Here is a 20,753-nt window from a genome sequence, read left to right on the forward strand (position 1 = left end):
GGATCAATCAAGACAGAAATAAGTAACATTACTGGCTATTATACGCAACATAAATCTTAATACTAGTACAGTCAGCTGGTTATATCAGGAGCATAGATACAGATTGACTGTGTAGCTAATTACGGGCGATAATAGAGGTCAATGGATTCTAATAGCGAAGCATTGTGAACTTATCTCCGTATGTCTTTGAAAGTAATGTAATTCCATTGTTCGTTATGCCTATTTATGAACCTTTACATGTTTAGACAGGTATTGATTAACATTATAAACCAAGATTGAAACCATGTATGTCTATCAAATAAGACCTATCAATAATTATCACAAACTATATACACACAATACGCATTGGACATGCTTAGCAAATTACATATCAACCTTTATGCATAACAGGAGTTAGTCACCATATACTGTTCACGTACCGTAATATTACTACGTATTTTAACATCAGAGGATGCCTAATGTGGGCTATTTGTGAAAACTATCAAATTAGAGAAAAAAAGAAAATATTTGGGCTATACGTTGGAAATTATTTCATATTTACAAAAAATAGCTCACGTAACCCTCGAACAAAAGTACTTTCATATGAACTATATATTTCTTGCATTTAAAACCTAATTCCAAACAGAAATATGCTATTGATAACTTTGCATGTCTTAATCAAGCTATATAACCATTTCCGAATGAAATCGCCATAGCAGTATTTTGGCGAAAAATGTATTTTTAGCAGGTTGCTAGTGTAGTTATATACTATGACATAAATAATGACTGTTTACGTAATAACATTTAAGCTCAAAGTGTCTGTCGCAAAAAGTGCTAGAATGGGATTCCGCGAACGTGTGTAGGTTAATTATTCAATAGCATTTAATCATATTTTCTGTCAAAGTACATGAGATAACTGATAAATACACATGCAAAATATCAGTAAATTTATTCTGGATACGATGCAGACCTTTATCTGTGTTTTGAATGAGATGAAAAAATTAGAAGTAATACTGTTAACAGTAATCATCATCGGGGGAGGATACATCGTTACAATATGACAAATTCACGTACCACGTGATACTTAATTACAATTGTGCCTAGTTATTGTTTCTATTAGTTATGGAATGACCTTAAAAATTATATCTCGTGCAAACATCATTTCAGCGGGAAGATTACAAAGAATTGTGTTCCATCACCACTGGTGATACCAATCCCGCACAGACGTTATCGGATATTACGGGATACATGAATTGTTTCCATTTCTGTTGAAACTATAACAATTCATCCATGGCCTACTTCAAATACTAATAGGATCTACAAGACTTAGGTAGGAAGTTCATGAATAACCACTCGCGTTGTGATTTCGTAACACCTTCAAAGGTAGAGGATGATTCCTTTCCTCCTATGTACAAATGCAGAACTTGAGTCAATAGTCTTTAAAAGAAGCATGTTCTCCGCGATATGAACATGGTTCCATCAACTGCACGTCAATGTTTACAGGAAAATCGAGAATCTCGGGACTTAAACCGGTGACAACTCAGTAAATGATGGAAGAAACGTTTATATGTACAATGCAATGTTGTAGGAAATGTTATAGACGAGATGACAAAGTTGCACGTCAATGTTTACAGGAAAATCGAGAATCTCGGGACTTAAACCGGTGACAACTCAGTAAATGATGGAAGAAACGTTTATATGTACAGTGCAATGTTGTAGGAAATGCTATAGACGAGATGACAAAGTTAAAAATGATACTCACCCAAATGGTGTAGTTATCGTTACTGGGAACGTGTGTGAAGAGGACGACATTCTCTGGCTGTAAAAAAAGATTAATCAAGTTATTGAAAAATTTAATTCATTTGAATTGAAAAATTTAATTCATTTGAACAGCAACACAAAAACCACAAAACTGAAGTTAAGTCGAAGATATCAGGATTATTTCTAGCCATTTCACCTCTTAAACTTAAACTAAAGTTGAACTCATACAAGATGAAATAAAGGCAACAAAAAACACTTATTTTTTATGAAAGCGTGTGCATGTAAACGATTATCACCAAGTTAACCCATATTCGTATCCGTATAGTGTGTTTATTTGTGTGATTAATTTAACGTCCTATTACCAGCCAGGGTCATGTAAGGACGGCCTCACGGGTATGTGGTGTGTTACGTCTATGTGTGGTGCGTGTTTTGGGAGACTGCGGTATATTCGTGTTGTGCCTTTTTGTATAGTGGAATAGCGCTATATCACTAAAGCATGCCGCCAAAGACACCAAGCAGCATACCCTATCCTGTCACATTAAAATGACAACGGACGAACCAGTCGTCCAGCTTTCTTAATGGTGAGCGCTAAGCAGGAGCGGAAACTACCACTTTTATAGATTATGGTGTGTCTATGGGACAAAAACCAGAGCCTATATCACAGGGACAATGCTCAACCAAAGACCAAAAGTGTCAAACATACACACTCTCTAATTTATCAGTCAACATGTTTGCTCCTTAAGACACCATTCGTCTAATAAAATCTTAGAAAATCGCTTTGTTGCAATGATGAATAATAGATCTTAGACGCAATGACAATGGCATTCCCGTAAAGACATACCCCATTTTTAAATACCAAATTTCTTCTATTCTATAGTTGAATGACAAAAGAAAAAAAAGAACTTTTTGTCTTCTACACAGAGTCGGTTGGCTGTGTCTATATACACAATAAATAGGTTTGAGATCAACGACTACAACAAGGTTCCTTTGACAAATCTTTATTTGGATACACATCGCTCCTGAGGAATGGTAGCGTTCGGCACGGTCTGTTGACAGGAAGGATGGGTATATTGCCGAATATATCTTGTCTGATGTGACCCAGTGAAAACAATATATCTTTGCCATTGTGACAGTCAGCTGCATTAGTAATTCTACGGGGAGTTCCGATCAGGATTATGTATCGGAATACACAAACTCCCGTGATAAAACAACGCTTTCGGAATAGCTCATTGTTGAATTGTATATAGTTTTGTATTAATGCGATATGTCATCACATTTCTGTAAAGTTTTATAGATTTCTCGTGGTGAAAAATCAGGCTAAAGACCTTACATATGAAAAACCATGTTTACCGCAACGCTCTAGGTCTCATAGTTCCATATACTGTACACGTATGTCTTACGTACCTTGGTGTTTCTCTTGAGGTGAAATACAGGGATCTATATGATATTCTGTGGATATCGCACAATGAAGCATTGATTCGAGTGGGCTACTTTTAAAGGAAAATCTAACACAAAGAGATCGAATAATGATGCTTTTTGTTACATCTATCCATACATGTACGACAGGTAAAAGATTTACAATAAAAGCAGGATTAACATTTGTAACTTTTTACAAGTGATTAAATATCATACAGAGGTTGTCGAACATGTTATATAACAAAAAGAAATGACTTTCGTGCATCTTCAGGGTAACATTCTGAGAATTCATAATATTTGTTTGGAATTCATTTATAACAAAAATGTATGTTTGTTGAGTACACTAGCATTGAGGCCCATTCTTAGTCTACAATAATTGATTTTCCCTTTTACGTGTCCATGTAGATTTGAACGTTTAGATAGTGTTTGGGAAAAGATGGAAGAGTTTGTTTATTCCTAGTGTGCTCATGAAAATTGTTTGCGTCTCTAATAGTGTTTGGAAAGAAAAAATGGTTATAAAATGTGTTGAAAGGGGTTGGAAGGAGTCTGTTTGAATTTCGGAAATTTCAGTCTGCAGTGCTGCGTGAAAGAAGTTTACAGAGAGATTTCAAGTACGGAAGGACGAAATAATTTTTAATGTTATATAAAACTTAGACCTACAATGCTTTTTTTCGATCATTCGGTAGTTGTCAGTAAAACTCGATTAAATGATTTGTAATTTTTGGTAACTTTATATGCATCTGACGTCTGCTTAGATTTCTCCCGGACATTGTTTTCATCCATATATTAGATCCAGTTATATCTAGGTCTATTCTTGCGATAGTCATATAGTCAGATTTACAGTCATTAAGATCGAGTTATCAGTCAAAGGGAATTCCCCTGTCATATACAGCTGTATACATATCAAATTATCGAATTTCCGACGGATTATATCCCAACTACTTCAGATCGAGTATGACGTATCGAGTTTCACCTCAAAGAGTCGTTATAGGTTATTATAACAGCAAAAGCAACACTATACGCACAGACCCTGCTGCCATGACATAACGACCGATCTGGACTACAGCGAAATCATGGTGATACTTACGTCATTGCTAATAGCCTAGTTTTAAATTACCTGGCAACCGTTCCTGACAAGATAATGCTTATATAGCATAGTTCAACACGGAGGCGATTTACGATATAAACGTACGTTTAGCGTGCATATTCCCGCCACAATCTGCAGGTCTTTTAGAGGAGTATTTTAAGGGTCCTATCGAGAAGATAAGGGACTTGCGTATAGATGAGTGTCTTACCGCGTAAAAAGGGGCCTAATGAGTGTGTACAGGAAATAGTGCGCGTAGATAAAGGACTTACCCATTCGGAACTCCTTGAATGTAACCTCAGACATGATATGAAAGCGTATTTTGATATTATAGAGCAGATTTCAGAATCAACATGGTCCTGTACCTCAAACACTGCCAATTTATCGATGCTGCGTGTTGTTCGTATCGAAGGATAAAAATATACAACATTTTTTCTAAAAAATGAAGCTTTCGCTGTCCAAAAATTTAATAACTGTGTACTTTCTTATGGGAACATAGGGAGTAAATAGTTTTCCGGTGAACAAATAATTGAAATATTCTTTAACTGATTCAATCCGATTTGGAGACCCGAGGAGTTCCGAATGTTGGCCTATCCGAGTCAATTTCCGTTCCTTATTAGTCATCTCTGTCAACGGCTCACCAACCTGCAATTGTAATTCATGGTTCCGAGAATCTCCCGTTAAGCCACGCCCCCTTAGCAACGGTTGCTCCGCATCACATTAATAACAAAGATGGCGACTGCTGAAGCAAACACCGACTCACTTCGTAATATCCCAGCCAATATTTCAGTGACGTATTTACCTAACCACGCAGATTTATCTGAGAAAACTCAACAGAAGGGGTTAAACTATTACACTCAGGGTTACATACACGACATTACCGTGAACTCTATCGTTAACGAGGACACCGTCCGAGTAGATGCGAGATGCTGGCGATCGATGCGGAAGTCGGAGCTGCCCCATCGCCTACACATAGAAATCAGTTTAAAAGATGAAAAGCTGACGGAATCGCATTGTAGCTGTATAGCTGGGTAAGCATTTGTGTTTCAGAAGTAGCATTACATATGTCTATTGCCGAATTGACCATTAAAAAGTACCGAGTTGACCACAATTTACAGCAGTATCCGTACAGTGATCAGCTGATCGATCTCTGGACAAATGACAATGTGATAAATCTACAATCTGATTAAGATAAAATTAAATTCATGGGACCCTCTGAAGAATTTGGTTCATTATAACTATCTTATACTATTTGACAGGAGTTATGAAATACTTCCATTGATCACAAACACATAATCAACATGTTTAGGACACCACTTTTTATTTGATATTTCATTATTTGATAAAAGAGTATTTCAAGAACAAATTATTTCATTGCTTCTTAAATACATCATACAAAATACACACACTCACACACATACATGATTTCAAGTTTCATTATTTTTTAATAAAATCAGATCACTGACAACATTGCTTTTGTTTTCTATCACTTCTGTAATAACACACTAATGAGTGGTAATGACTGGGTAATATACTCATAAAAAAAACCCCAAAAAACCAACAACAACAACAACAACAACAACAACACACACACACACACACACACACATATAGTAAACTCAGCCATTTCAGTGCATTAACTCTACATGTATTATACCTAGCCTTGCTCATACATATGTATATTACTGATAACCTGGTACTTTTAGGAAATGGATGTCATAATGTCCAGGTAAAATGAAAAGTGAAAATAACTATGAAGATCTATAGTTAATTTACTTCATATCATGTAGATTTTCAGACAAAATGGAGATATTTAAATGGGAATACAGTACATACATTTACATGTGGATTATGTTGGATGTAATAATTATAAGCAGGGTTTTAATAATTTATCGCAGTTCAATACAAGTCATTAAGTAAATTAGACTATGCGATTACTTGTTTTGCTTCTGAATGAAATTACCATCAATGCCAACAAATTGAATGGCCAATGAAAGACACTTTCCAATAGAATATTGATTATTATTCCTGTCCACCTCTCTCTCCTTCACATCCATGTTGCCCATCCCACCCCACCCCACCCCCTAGATGTATCTACAGCTGTACAGCCAATTATTGACAAAGGCTATTTTGGAAACTTGATTCATGGGACAAATATATGGACAGTAGTCTATGAAAATCATTTTTTTACTACACAGCTTTCCTCAATATCATAAATCAGAAGTGTATGTTAATTAAAAGTGGTAAAATTTATTTCATTGTCAATTTTATAGGATGGATGGACATTTGTTCACACATTGTTGGACTACTCAAAACACTCCAAGGATTGAAGCTACACAATTACACCAGTGTTCCTCAACATCAGAGTTGTACAAGTGTCCCCCAACAATGGAATGTACCTAGAGGACCAAAGATCAAGCCGGTACCTATCAACCATGTTGTCGTGGCACGTCCATTGGAGAGTAGAAAGAGAAAACCTATAATCTGTCATCTGGATGAAAACTACCCGTAAGTTCAAACAAAACATCAATCAGTATTTACACTACAGTCTAATACATTCAGTATGGTTTGATCAATTTATCATCCTACATGTATAATGTATTAAAAGCCTGTCATTTAAGAATGTGTCGGGTTTATATGGTGAAGGAAAGCCAGAGTACCCAGAGAAAAACCAAAAACCAGCAAATAGTTTGAACTTGCAACCCAGAGGCAGACTTAACCAGCCACTTCACCCTTAATTAAATGCAAGACTGATAACATATATGCTATTGTATATTTATGAAAATGCTCCATGTATTTGAATTCTATATTTCAGAATTCCAAATGTAACTGAAGATGAACTTAAGAATCTTGCTGACATTGCTGGCAGCCCTCTACAGTATATACTGTCATCATCCAGATCCAATATTCCATCAACCTCAACACCATTTGGAAATGTTCCGATCGGATCATCACTTTCTTATCAGGTACAACACATGAAATACATAGTTCTATTAATTCGTAATTGAAAAATAGGAACTTTTTGTCAATTTCAAAAAAATGTTCAAATAATACTGATTTCCAATAAAATTGAAGTCATTATTTTTTTTATTACCAATACACTGTACTGTTTGGTATTGACAAGATTCATGCATATTCTTTTTGCATTATATATCATCAAACCTATAAAACGTAATCTTACACAATGTTTTTGTATGTAGGCTGTAAATCAGAATTTCAAATGGACATGCTATATTATAATATACAGTGTATATGTATTATATACTCATTTATCCAAATTTAATGCCTTAAAGTACTTATAAGGCTATATGTATTGTAGGTTTGAAGAGAATGAAGACAATTTTTTTTCCAATTGTAACAAATATAAATTACCATACTTGTATACTTTAATAACTCACTAAATCAAGTGAAAACTTTCACAAACAATTGTGAAATTCTTACCCTAAAGAACACACACACTGACAGTTTAGTTTATTCTTTATCTTTGACAAAAATGTCTTCAAACAGTGTGAGGTGACAACAAACAGTCCAGATTTTGTTAATTCTTGTAAACATACATGTTGGAATTTCATTTTTCAAAATTTTATTTTTCTTAACCTTAGCTATTAGTCTTTCTATGTGAATCCTGTGTTTAGCAATTTTTTGAGTTTCTTTCCGTTCTCCACTTGTCAGTTGTTTTCCACCACGAACAAAAGGGGGAATGTTAAGTTTTAAATTCAACTTTGCCAATTCGTCACCTATCGTGAACCCTTTATCTGCCATAATGGAATCACCATCCTGAATGTATCCATGCACTTTCAGACTTTTCAAAAGTTCATAAAATCCACTTTCTTCAGTGATGACTTTGTCTGATACAGACCCAGAAAATAATTCTGATACAAATAATAGTGTTCCTCTAGCATCACAGCCAATTAAACCTTTCAGTGTTGTATTACCCTTATAATCACTGTAAAACTGACTTTGTAGTCCAAGCGCACATGGAGACTGTGTATAAAGTTCAGTTCCATCAATAATAATCAAGGTTGTAGGATAATCCTTCTTGAAATCCTTTGGCATGTTTTTTATGAGTGTATCTCTGTGAGGCCATAGTGGTAACTGTGCAAGTTTAAAGTACATATGGTCAATCCAGGTATTGAACACAACTCCAGCGGTTTGGAGTTTGATACCAAATTTCATAGCAAGATCAGCTAAACTAAAACTATGTCGACATCTTGTCAGAGTCAAAAACAAAGAGTCTTCATTAGACAAAGACTTCAAGTCACTACGCCCTTTCTCAAATTGTAAACTGAAGTTTTCAGGAATCAAAAAGGACAACAAGGCTACAAATCTTATGTATGTTATACCATTGTAGTGCTTAAACAGGTTTTTGTGATTGGTGTTGTTATCTAATACTGCCTGTACCCCAAACCATTTGCTGTTACTGGAAGCAGGCTGAGTGGTGACACCGGCTTGTTGTAGATCAGATATGGTTTTCTCCTGCTCCTTGACTTTAGCTTTCAGTGACTCAATCTCTGCAGTCATAGTCAACACTTCTAACGATGATACCCCTGTAAATAATAATAAGCCTTTTATAGGGATTTCTATGGCAAGCAGTTTGTGTTTTTACCAACTTGATACAGATATGCAAATGTACATGTATTGGTAATTTACAGGAACCTTTATTTAATTTAAAATACAGATATCTACTTTTGATCTTATACATTTTCTTTAATAGTTTTTTAATATCAATGTTTTGTATATTACAGACTCGGAACTTGAAAGCAGCACCTGCCCCGACAGTATCCTTTGGATGTGGTGATACATCTGTACACAGACAATCACCTGTTGTATTGCCGGAAGTATTTAGATTTCTCAACAGACATATGGAGCAAGCAAATATAGAATATATAGAGAAAACTACACGAAGTCAAGCACTATCTGATACATGGCTTAATGAGAGAAAAGTGAGACTGACTACATCCAACTTTGGCCGAGTAATCAGCAGAAAAGCAAAGCCCACACCATCATTTTTGGAAGATGTGTTCAACAGAACAACAAAATCTGCACCTGCCCTAGATTACGGCTCCAAGCATGAAAAAGAAGCCAAGGCAAAGTATCTTGAGACCTTTCCTTCACGACATATTCATGACTGCGGATTTATTATCAACAACAACTTTAACTTTCTCGGTGCATCGCCTGATGGAAAAGTTTGTGACAATGGGGAATGTGGTATTCTGGAAGTGAAATGCCCTTATTCAGCAAGGAATATGGACATAGACAGAGCATGTGATGAAATCGATGGCTTTTGTTTAGAGCGGAATGGTCAAGCAATGAGTTTGAAAAAGAATCATATGTACTTTGCTCAAGTTCAAGGACAACTTATGATATCTGGCTGTAACTTTTGTGAGTTTGTTGTATTCACACAGAGAAGTCTATTTGTAGAAAGAATATTTCCAGATGTACCATATATGGAGAATATGCTTGTCAAATTATCAACTTTCATGAAGGAACATGGACAGCAGTACATGGTGTAAAGGTGAAATCTTATTGACAGGAGATATTCTGGTGCATTGTGTATATTGATCTTACTTATGTAACTCATACTTACATTTTTCATCTGTTTGGACTGAACATTCTGTTGTTGATGATGAAGAACAATCAGTGACAGGTCTGACTCCAGCATAAGTATGATCAGTCCCAAGTAGTAAAGGAGCACCATTACTGAAAAAGACAATTTGGATAATAATGTCATGTTTATAATTATAACATTCATGTGTAATAGAAGTTCCATATACTAGTACATGTATTGAAATCAATTTTGATGGGGTTTTGACTAGCTGTAAAGATATTGCCAGTATCTAACCACTGCAAATTAACAAAATCTAACACAACTTATTCAATTTCAATTACTAATATAAAAATCAACATACTTAAAGAGTTGTTTTATGTTTATTGTTGGGAGGTTTATAAATGTCCTTTTCCTTATCTATGTTTAAAAAGCATATATAAGATTATAGACACAAACCCTTGTAAATGTATTATCCCTAAAATATCGAAGGATGAATTGATATGTGTTTAATAGGTATCATAACATTACAGGCCGTATACAAACATGCAAATTCTAATGGTAAAGGAAACCAGAGTACCCTAAAAAGCCCACCAACCAGTGAGAGCTATGATAAATTATGCAAGGCCTGTTTCTTACTTCTCTGTTTTCTCGTTGGATGGAACCAGTGTCAATTTTTTTTCGGTGGACAATTTTCTCTGTTATCAAGGTATCGCTTCTTTGGAAGTGGACGGCTTGGTGTACACTTACTTCCATCAGCTGGTAGAGGATCTGGGTACTGTTCAGTGGGACCATTTCCCCCAACAAAATGCTGTGATACAAACACAACCAAATTTAAAAAAAAAAGTTTGTTAATGGCAAAACAAAAAACTACAGTTATAATGAATTATTTACATTACTTGGCAGGTGCAAATTATCAGTATTTTGATATGAAGGGATATATATAGTTATAGATAGTTATCTACAATTTTAAAAATAGTTCATAATTCAAATTTTTAAATCATAGTACTTTTCAACACGTCATACCTATAGTTAGATGAGATAGAATGACAGTTTACAATTGCCATGTTTTCAGTTTAATAAGGGACTTAATTTATATAATCAGTACATTGAACATGTACTGTACATGTATGACATATTGACATGTACAGTATGTTATAGGGTCATTCATGTCTACATACTCGATCACCCTTTAGATCCTACAACAAACAAGAGGCCCAGAGGGCCTGTATCGCTCACCTGGTTTGTAATGCCAAGTAATGTTCTGAATATAAGTTCATTGTTTCTTTTCTGAAGAAATTTGGATATTTACCTCTAATTCCCCTATTGGGCCCCACTCTTTCTCCTCCATGGGGGATCAAAGCCAAAATTTATACGAATTCTGTTAACCCCAAGGATGTTTCTGGCCAAATTTGGTTACAATCCATGCAGAACTCTAAGACAAGTAGAAATTTTTAGGATTTACCTCTATTTCCCCTATTGGGCCCCCCCCCTTCCTGCCCCCGGGTAGTCAATGCCAAAATTTATACAAGTTCTGTTCCCCTTCCCCCAAGGATGTTTCTGGCCAAATTTGGTTACAATCCATGCAGAACTCTAGGACAAGTAGCAATTTATACGATTTACCTCTATTACCCCTATTGGGCCCCGCCCCTCCTGCCCCCAGGGGGTCAGAGCCAAAATCTATACAAGTTCTGTTCCTCTTCCCCCAAGGATATTTGTGGCCAAATTTGGTACAATCTATGCAGAACTCTAGGACAAGTAGCGATTTATAGGATTTACCCTCTATTACCCCTATTGGGCCCCGCCCCTCCTGCCCCCGAGGGGTCAGAGCCAAAATTTATACAAGTTCTGTTCCCCTTCCCCCAAGGATGTTTCTGGCCAAATTTGGTTACAATCCATGCAGAACTCTAGGACAAGTAGCGATTTATAGGATTTACCTCTATTACCCCTATTGGGCCCCACCCCTCCTGCCCCCGAGGGGTCAGAGCCAAAATTTATACAAGGTCTGTTCCCCTTCCCCCAAGGATGTTTCTGGCCAAATTTGGTTACAATCCATGCAGAACTCTAGGACAAGTAGCGATTTATAGGATTTACCTCTATTACCCCTATTGGGCCCCGTTTCCTCCTGCCCCCAGGGGGTCAGAGCCAAAATTTATACAAGTTCTGTCCCCCTCCCCCAAGGATGTTTCTGGCCAAATTTGGTTACACTCCATGCAGAACTCTAGGACAAGTAGCGATTTATAGGATTTACCTCTATTACCCCTATTGGGCCCCGCCCCTCCTGCCCCCTGGGGGTCAGAGCCAAAATTTATACAAGTTCTGTTCCCCTTCCCCCAAGGATGTTTCTGGCCAAATTTGGTTACAATCCATCCAGAACTCTATGACTAGTAGCGATTTAAAGGAAATGTTGACGGACGGACGACGGACGGACGGACGGACGACGGACGGACGGACGGACGGACGGACGACGGACGCCGCGCCATGACATAAGCTCACCGGCCCTTCGGGCCAGGTGAGCTAAAAATTGGCAGGCTGAGTGCCATCGCTACTGTCTTCTAGGCTTTATTAATGTGCGAGGTAATCGAGGTAACCGTACGCGTACTACTGGCTGCAGGCGACCAGTTCTCGCCGAGTACCAATTCTCTCCTACACAATTAAAATGAAAATTTAGTCACTGAAGCCATCTCCTTATAGAAGACACTACCATGCTAATTTCCACAAAAAATGGTCTAAAAATTCGTGTGTGATCACACAAGTACACATACGATGGCGATATACAGGCCCTAATTGGTACCCGGTGAAAACTGGTCGCTTAACAGTACAGCCGAGAACTGGTCGTCTGTACACGTGAGCTGTAGTAGTCGGCGGTAGTCATATTCAAACAGTTAATAAGATCTCAATTTCAAATATTGCCTTTCGGTCGGAACGAAGGAGACAGGGTCAGATTATTCATACTAACCTTTGAACAGACGACTTTATTCCTGTTTCCATCTATTCTCTCGATATTCAGTTGATCATGGGGTCTACCGCACGCCTTGATCCACCTCAAACACTTATCTAAATTTGTCTTAGGCTTTGGGAATGGTAACAAAGTCACGCCTATTAATCGGTCACGATACCTTTCGTCTGTGTTACATTTTCCCCAAACACATCGACGGACCATTATTGGTTTAAAGACCGAAACGTCAAATAGTACCCTGCATCACAAGCCTGTATCACGGTTTGTTTGTGATGCAACCATGGCGGCCAAAACATCACAGCTCCGGACAAAATCCGAGCTATTATTTCATTGGTCAATAAATTGATGCTCATTTGCATATCGGAACCATGAATTGTTTTGCGTTTTGCATTGACAATTACTTTAGAATAATTTACAAGGTTTAGTACATTGTTTCACATTGTAAATATTACGTCATTACGATTTACAAGGTTTAATAATTGATTTTTATTTGTTTTCATACTAAATCCAGCTCTCTGATTGGTAGATCCTTTTTCTTCGTGTACTAGGAAGAAAAAATCCGAGAATAGCGCGAAAATCAGCCGTAATCATGACGTCACAATAGAGACATCGACGTTGCGTATTGATTTAGAAAAAAATAATCCATTGGAAATGCATTGGAATCGTACGTTTAAACGTACTTGATGTTTTCAAATAATCTGAAAATTAATTATAAGCATTGATGTAACTATTTTTTGACTTCATATGGTTATGAAATAAATTTTGTATGCAAACGTTTGTGAGAATCCGCTAGTGGATTCACACAGTTTAGTAACAACAACGTAAAATAGTAACATCAATGCTTATTATAAGTACATTGTAGATATTACGTCATGACGATTTACAAGGTTTAGTGCATTGTTTCTCATTGTAGATATTACGTCATGACGATGCATTGTGATGATTTACAAAGTTTAAAACATTTAATAAGTGAGTTATCGAGGAGATAAATGACTTGGCGACAAAAGAAGTGACTTATCGAGGAAAAAGATGACTTACCGCGGAAATAAGTGATTCATCAAGAAGATAAATGGTTTGTCATGTAAATAATTGATTCATTAATGAGATAAAATGACTTAGCGAATAAATAAAAGACTCATGGAGGACATAAATGACTTACCGGGGAAATGTGTGAATCATCGACAAGATAAATGATTTACAAAAGGAAATGAATGACTTACTGACGCGATAAGGACTTACCGCGTAGATGAGACTACGGTTGACTGATTTACTGTTCTTTGTTAGAATCACGTGATGTGCTGCAGCTCCCGGATACAAAGGCTGGAATCTTACTTTGAGGCTAGATGAACTGTCGGAGCCTAATTTCACTTCCGTGTCAATCAGAGGGTTCCATTTTGGACGGGATCCTGGAAAGCATTACATAAACCTATAGCATTATTAACGCTGTTTTACTTTATGTATCATAATTAAAGGATGTATTCCTCTGAGGTTTAAGTCCCAATGGAGACTAGTTTATACATAGATCAAAGACGCTATGAGATTTCCAAATACGATTTATCAATATATAAGTTGAAAGTTGCGAATTTTGTCAAAAAGATTATTACCCATTTGGCGGCCATTTTGAAAATGTGTCTTTTTTGCTTTGTGTAGAGCCAAAGTTAAATCATCACTGCTCCTGCATTTTTAGCTGTATAGTTTTTCTGCCTTGTTTAGAAAAAGCAATCTTTCCCCTGTTGCTATGCAAAATATTTACAAAATTTACGCCGGAATTTTTTCTATAAAGGTTTTAATTTGTCAAAACTGGCTGAAAATGGTGCATTTTGAAGCTCAAAGTTAAGCGTTAGGGGTAGCATATGTTGGTATTCTGAGAAAAAAATAGAGTCTTATTAATCACAACCGGTATATTTTTAAAGAAGCAAACATCCATACAAATCAAACACCTCGTTAGGAAATTCTGGCTTTAATCCCTCGTATATGTGGTCAAAACTGCAGAATTCCTAAAACAAATCCCAATATTTTGTCAACTAGGTATCTTTGAGTGACAAAAGCTCAAAAACGAGCACACGGACATATGTTGGTTTTTTTCTTCCAATTTCTTCTATGGTATGAACTGCTATTTCCAAAACTCTCGGTGTGAAAAATATTTGATAAAGAAAGTGTTGACTTCTCAGAGGAATACCTCCCTAACGAATAGCAACATTTTGTTTGTCTATTGTAAATCTTTAAATTGATAAAACATGAAAAAGTTAGAAGCCATATTCACGTACCTGGCAACGTAATCGACTTAGTTACACCACTACGTATAATATTTTTCGGCGGCCTTGGTAAACTCGACAAGTTCAATGTCACCTTCACATGTTTGGTCGACTGCACACAGGTGAACTTAAACTTGATGTCCTACAACAGAGATAAGCATATCGATACAAAATCATGAACACACACTTGATATCGTCTAACGACCAGGGATAAACCTATAGGAAAACACCAAGAGTGCCATATATTTTTGAATTGTAATTATATATATCATATGAAGGTCCTGCGCAGTTGTTAAGATCTATTGACATGATATTCATCTATGTAGAAAACATAAAAAAATAGTATGGGTAAGGTAAAAGGCATTGTTTTGGAAAGATGCATTTTGTATGATGCAGTATCGATCCTATGCCGAGGAGTATAAGCGGTGCCAGTGGACTGGTCAGCCACTATGGAAACCAGTTCGCGGAACTACATGTAAAAGGCAGCGAGCTGTGACCTAATACCACAGGTGAAGCGGGAGAGAGGACGTACAATAATCTTTCACATAGGATATAACTGACAAAAGAGCTCAAATAGACCAGGTGCGTTGTGAGGTCATTTTGTGGCTTATTTCTTCTGTCCCTGACCACAGGCGGATGGATACATTACCATTGGATTGGATACTATAGTTGCCATTACGTCATTGCGTCTCCATCATGTTAGCTATAAAGAATAGTTGTTTGTGTCAACGACCTACAAGAAATCTAACGCACTACACGCAATCAATTTTGAAGCCTTCCTACACATCATAAATCGCATTCAATTTGGTTTACCTTATTGTACTCGGCTAGGCTCATAGATTGTCCGTCTGTAATCTATTGTTAATTTGTTCAAGCTTCGTAGTCATTATTAATGTGTAATATATGTAATATTATCTTTGCAATTTGCTATCGATCATTGTTTGTGGATGTAAAAAATGCAAATAAATGTATTTGATTAATAAAAAAACCCGTTCGACAACATCACCATTTAATCTTGATAGCAGTATGCTTATATACCTTGTCCTAAAATAAGGACGGAGATACGAAAAACCACTTTTAAGAAATAAAGTAAATAATCAATATTTTAAGAAGACGGAAAGATAAATCAATGACAGGTTTTGAGAGTAACTTCATATGCAGTATGCAGGGTGGCGACTGATACAATGTGGGTAAACAAAGAAAGACAAATTTCTTTATGGATTCAATTTATCTATAAAATTTCTATCGTTGTTTCTCCATTAGTTCACGTAAAGTCACGATCAAAAATTAATATTCACAGTTTGATGTCCCCTACTTCTCCGGTGTATGATTCTAATTCTACTTAAAGTTAAAAATATGAAAAATAATTAATTGCATCCCAAAAAATCCGTTGCACTATATCCTATATGGATTGAAGTACTGATTGCGCATGCACCAAAGGCAACATAAATTATTTTATATTATTTTTGTGTTAAAGTTGTATGGTCTATCACTTTCGCTCTTTTTGTCATAGTGAAAACTGTTTAAGTGTTATACACATTTTTCCCCGTCTGTCCGAGGTTTAAACTTTCTACTTTTACCACTTTTTATAAAGTTGCAGCACTGGAAGTATTTTTAATTATAGAAGTAAAAAATCTTTTTAACGTGTACACGTCAAAAATAAGCTCGAAAGATGCCGAATCATTCCGAACTCTTCCGAACATCGTCGCGACAACCTCGAAGTAACACGAGAGATGTGAAACCAAATGTCAACAATTTTTTTCATAAACAAAACATGCGGTCGACCTCAGCAGACCGGATTTACAAAGAAAATAATGCATGCACATTACAATATTTGATACACACAATATTGAATTACGGCAATGTGTGAGTTAGATGTTTCAAATACTCGCTCTGTGGACATATACCAGCACGATTTGCTCATATTAGCCAGAAGGAAAACGTAAATAAACACATGTGCGCTTACGCTAGTAACCTGGATCACCACGTGCAGGACGTGTGGACATAAGTCACGTGGTACGATTCGGAATGCCGACAAAAGCCGAAGGTACTGAACATGGCGGTGTTTGAAGGCGCTGATCCCTAGATTTCGGCGCTCTTATAGGCCGACATATTCTTTTTGGGAGCTTAATCAATAAGTTACATGTGCATGTTCAAATATAAAATGTTTAAGCAATATATCGTTACAGTGAAAATTATCAGAAATACAACTTTAATTAGACATACATGTATACATATATATACACGGTTAAACACCAGTTATTGTTCCGATGATCAATATCATTTATGCTCTATCGGCGGTGGAGCATCTTTAAGGATTTACCAAAAAAAAGAAACATATGAATGTATCTTGATTTTACGGCGGCGTAATAGGGCCACTACAAACTTTTATTTATCTTGTACGTACAAGTTATTATCTAGTGCGTACAAGTTATTATCTTGTACGTACAAGTTAGTATCTTGTACGTACAACTTAGTATCTTGTACGTACAAGTTAGTATCTTGTACGTACAAGTTAGTATCTTGTACGTACAAGATAGTATCTTGTACGTACAACTATCTTGTACGTACAAGTTAGTATCTTGTACGTACAACTTAGTATCTTGTACGTACAAGATAGTATAATGTTGAAACTCTCGGTATTAAAGGCTTTGGCTGGTTTACTCTCACAATGGCATCGCATGCTATACGTATATTACGTAAACTTTGTTTAAGCCAAAGGGAGAAAAGAATATATGTTGTGGAGTTGTAATGCTGTGATAAGTTTCCGAACACTTATATGTAAATGTTTTTAACAGAGTATTTACTATGATCATCATTTGGACAATAATTGATGTGTGTATATAGGTCTAATAAGCACAAAAACACATATGAAATATTTTGTTTTGCTTTTGTTGTCTTTGCAATCAGTAACTCATTCGAATTAGGGCATAATGCCTAGGATTTTTTTCGGAGGCAGTTAATTATTTTCAATATTACTATTCTGAAGTAAAATAAATGCTCAAACATTTCCAATAATCGCACCATTGTGAAGTATTTAACTTTTATTACTGAAGAAAATTACGAATTTGTTTAATAGATCAAACTTATCATTCATCGGAGATGTATCATATCCGTTTTATCACTAAATATATCTTATCTATAAAACAAGCGACTATACAGTTTTCTCGAAAGGAACTATACAGTGTCAGTTTCAAAATAATGCAAGTGACTATACAGTTTCAACTCATAATCCGGCAATTTCAAATTACGATTGTTAAAAAGATATTGTTCTCATTAATATATATTCATATTTTTAATATTGTCAAATAAGTTAATAAACCTGTGATCGTGCTTGAAGCAATGTGAAGTAGACCGACTATCTTTAATTACGAAAAATATCAGGCGGGTGACTCAATTCTGCGGTGGTGATGAACAGCAGTTCAACTCAACTTGTATGTTCAAGATACTATCTTGTACGTACAAGATACTATCTTGTACGTACAAGATACTATAAGTTGTACGTACAAGATAGTAACTTGTACGTACAAGATAATAACTTGTACGTACAAGATACTAAGTTGTACGAACAAGATACTAACTTGTACGAACAAGATACTATTTTGTACGTAAAAGATACTATCTTGTACGTACAAGATACTAAGTTGTACGTACAAGATACTATCATGTACGTACAAGATACTAAGTTGTACGTACAAGATACTAAGTTGTACGTACAAGATAAATAAATTTTGTAGTAGCCCTAATACTCCGCCGTATGAACTACACATCACTCACAGCAAAAAAGATATCCGAGCATATATTCCGGATTTGCATATTAGAGAGTTATCTGCACTTGCGGGTAGGTATTGATTGTGACGTCGTGTGTTTGCGAGCGTAACGTCATACGTTTCGGAGAAAACGACGTAAATTGCGCTCACAAAATATTGACGTAACAATCGATAGCTACCCGCAAGGGAGCTTACTCTGTAATATGCAAAGACGGAATAGACAAGTAGTCAAATGCTTCTAATTTCTCATCCCAGTAAAAACATGCGTTACGCTCACCGTTTAAAGTTGAGATGACAAAGAAATATTTGTAGTTGTAGATGTGAATGAAACAGGGGATGCCATTATTAGACACAATTCCACTCCCATTCATCTGTATATATTCAATGTCAACCGAGTCAGATAAAATAGAATAATCTTTACCTTCTATGTGGCGTTCGTGAGGGCTAAGAGTACCTATTTCTAATCTTACAGTGTTAAGCTATTTAATTACTTCTGACGTTTGCGCACCAGCGGACATTTACAGACAATGAACGAAACTGCATTGTGTCCATTAATATCAATGTATAGAATCAATTCATAATATGTACAACATTCTCCAATTGGTTTTTTCGTTAGTATTTCATAAAACCTGTCAGGTTTAAGTAAACTTCCTCGAATAAACAGTTAAGTTTCAAGCACGTATATAAACTCTCAAACGTTTTTACGCGTGCTTTCTATTTTGTATATTGGCCTCAGCTTTTTATGTCAAGCTTGATGCCCTTCCTTAATTTTTTTTTTTTTTTCTTTCATGTTGTTGTTACATATTAATAGACGAGTCACGTAAGCACTCGGTCACCTAGTCTTTCCTGGTTTAGGAATGGTAGTTAATGGTAGTTTTTAATTGCTAAACTGGTAATGATAATCATCAATAATCATCTTCAAAATATCGGAACTATTGACTAAACTCAAACTGAGATATGAACACTTAGCTATGTATATGGGGAAAATAAATATATCAAGCGAGCGCCTGATGTTTTATCTAACGCGGAAGAAAGTTAAACACATTATTTTGCATGTAAGCATTTTAATGCATGGTAATACAATATCGTTTGACGTCACGCCGAGTTCCGATATTCTTGTATCAAGACAAGATCAGCGAGCACCGGTGAGGTCTTGTGACAAAGAGAACTGAAATGTGCGTACATATAAGGGGCACACATCTGGTTCTATAAAGAACTCCCATACCCTACCCCAAACTAACCGCCCACACATAACTCCCTTACATTATCCCAAACTGACCCCCTACACATAACTCCCTTACATTATCCCAAACTGACCCCCTACACATAACTCCCTTACATTATCCCAAACTGACCCCCTACACATAACTCCCTTACATTATCCCAAACTGACACCCTACACATAAATCCCTTACACTTCCCCAAACTTCCCGCCCACACATAACTCCCTTACCTTATCCCAAACTGACACCCTACACATAACTCCCTTACACTACCCCAAACTTCCCGCCCACACATAAATCCCTTACACTACCCCAAATTTCCCGCCCACACATAACTCCCTTACATTATCCCAAACTAACTGCTCACACATAACTCCATTACACTACCCCAAACTAACCCCCTAAACATAACTCCCTTGCACTACCGCAAACTAACCGCCCACACATAAAACTCCCTTACACTACCCCAAACTAACCGCCCAATCACAACTCCCATAAACTACCCAAAACTAACCCCCTACACATAACTCCCTTACACTACCCCAAACTAACCCCCTAAACATAACTCCCTTACACTACCCCAAACTAACCGCCCACACACAACTCCCTTACACTACCACAAACTAACTGCTCACACATAAATCCCTTACACTACCCCAAACTAACCGCCTACACATAACTCCCTTACACTATCCAAAACTAACCGCTCACATAGTACTCCCTTACACTACCACAAACTAACTGCTCACACACAACTCCCT

General features: G+C 36.5%; 3 protein-coding genes across 3 annotated transcripts in view; 1 reads left to right on the forward strand and 2 right to left on the reverse strand.

Moving 5' to 3' along the window:
• Window positions 1–20,753, reverse strand: part of LOC138336322 (uncharacterized) — a 68,757-nt gene that overhangs the window by 14,696 nt on the left and 33,308 nt on the right. The window contains exons 5-7 of the mRNA XM_069285760.1: window positions 15,012–15,141; window positions 13,984–14,150; window positions 1,742–1,798 (exon numbers count right to left, since the gene is read on the reverse strand). Coding sequence (XP_069141861.1) covers window positions 1,742–1,798; window positions 13,984–14,150; window positions 15,012–15,141 — 354 coding nt within the window. The remainder of the gene's footprint in view (window positions 1–1,741; window positions 1,799–13,983; window positions 14,151–15,011; window positions 15,142–20,753) is intronic.
• Window positions 6,453–9,834, forward strand: LOC138336323 (uncharacterized). The gene is made up of 3 exons (XM_069285762.1): window positions 6,453–6,748; window positions 7,056–7,206; window positions 8,986–9,834. Exons 1-3 carry the CDS (start codon window positions 6,468–6,470, stop codon window positions 9,751–9,753), a joined length of 1,200 nt encoding a protein of 399 aa, XP_069141863.1. The 5' UTR covers window positions 6,453–6,467; the 3' UTR covers window positions 9,754–9,834.
• LOC138336324 (uncharacterized) lies at window positions 7,698–9,934 on the reverse strand. Its single transcript, XM_069285763.1, has 2 exons — window positions 9,828–9,934; window positions 7,698–8,787 (listed from the first exon to the last, which is right to left on the reverse strand). The coding sequence occupies exon 2, from the start codon at window positions 8,759–8,761 to the stop codon at window positions 7,712–7,714; it is 1,050 nt and encodes a 349-aa protein (XP_069141864.1). The 5' UTR covers window positions 8,762–8,787; window positions 9,828–9,934; the 3' UTR covers window positions 7,698–7,711.

This window comes from Argopecten irradians, chromosome 12 (assembly GCF_041381155.1).
Source record: "Argopecten irradians isolate NY chromosome 12, Ai_NY, whole genome shotgun sequence".
Taxonomy (NCBI): domain Eukaryota; kingdom Metazoa; phylum Mollusca; class Bivalvia; order Pectinida; family Pectinidae; genus Argopecten; species Argopecten irradians.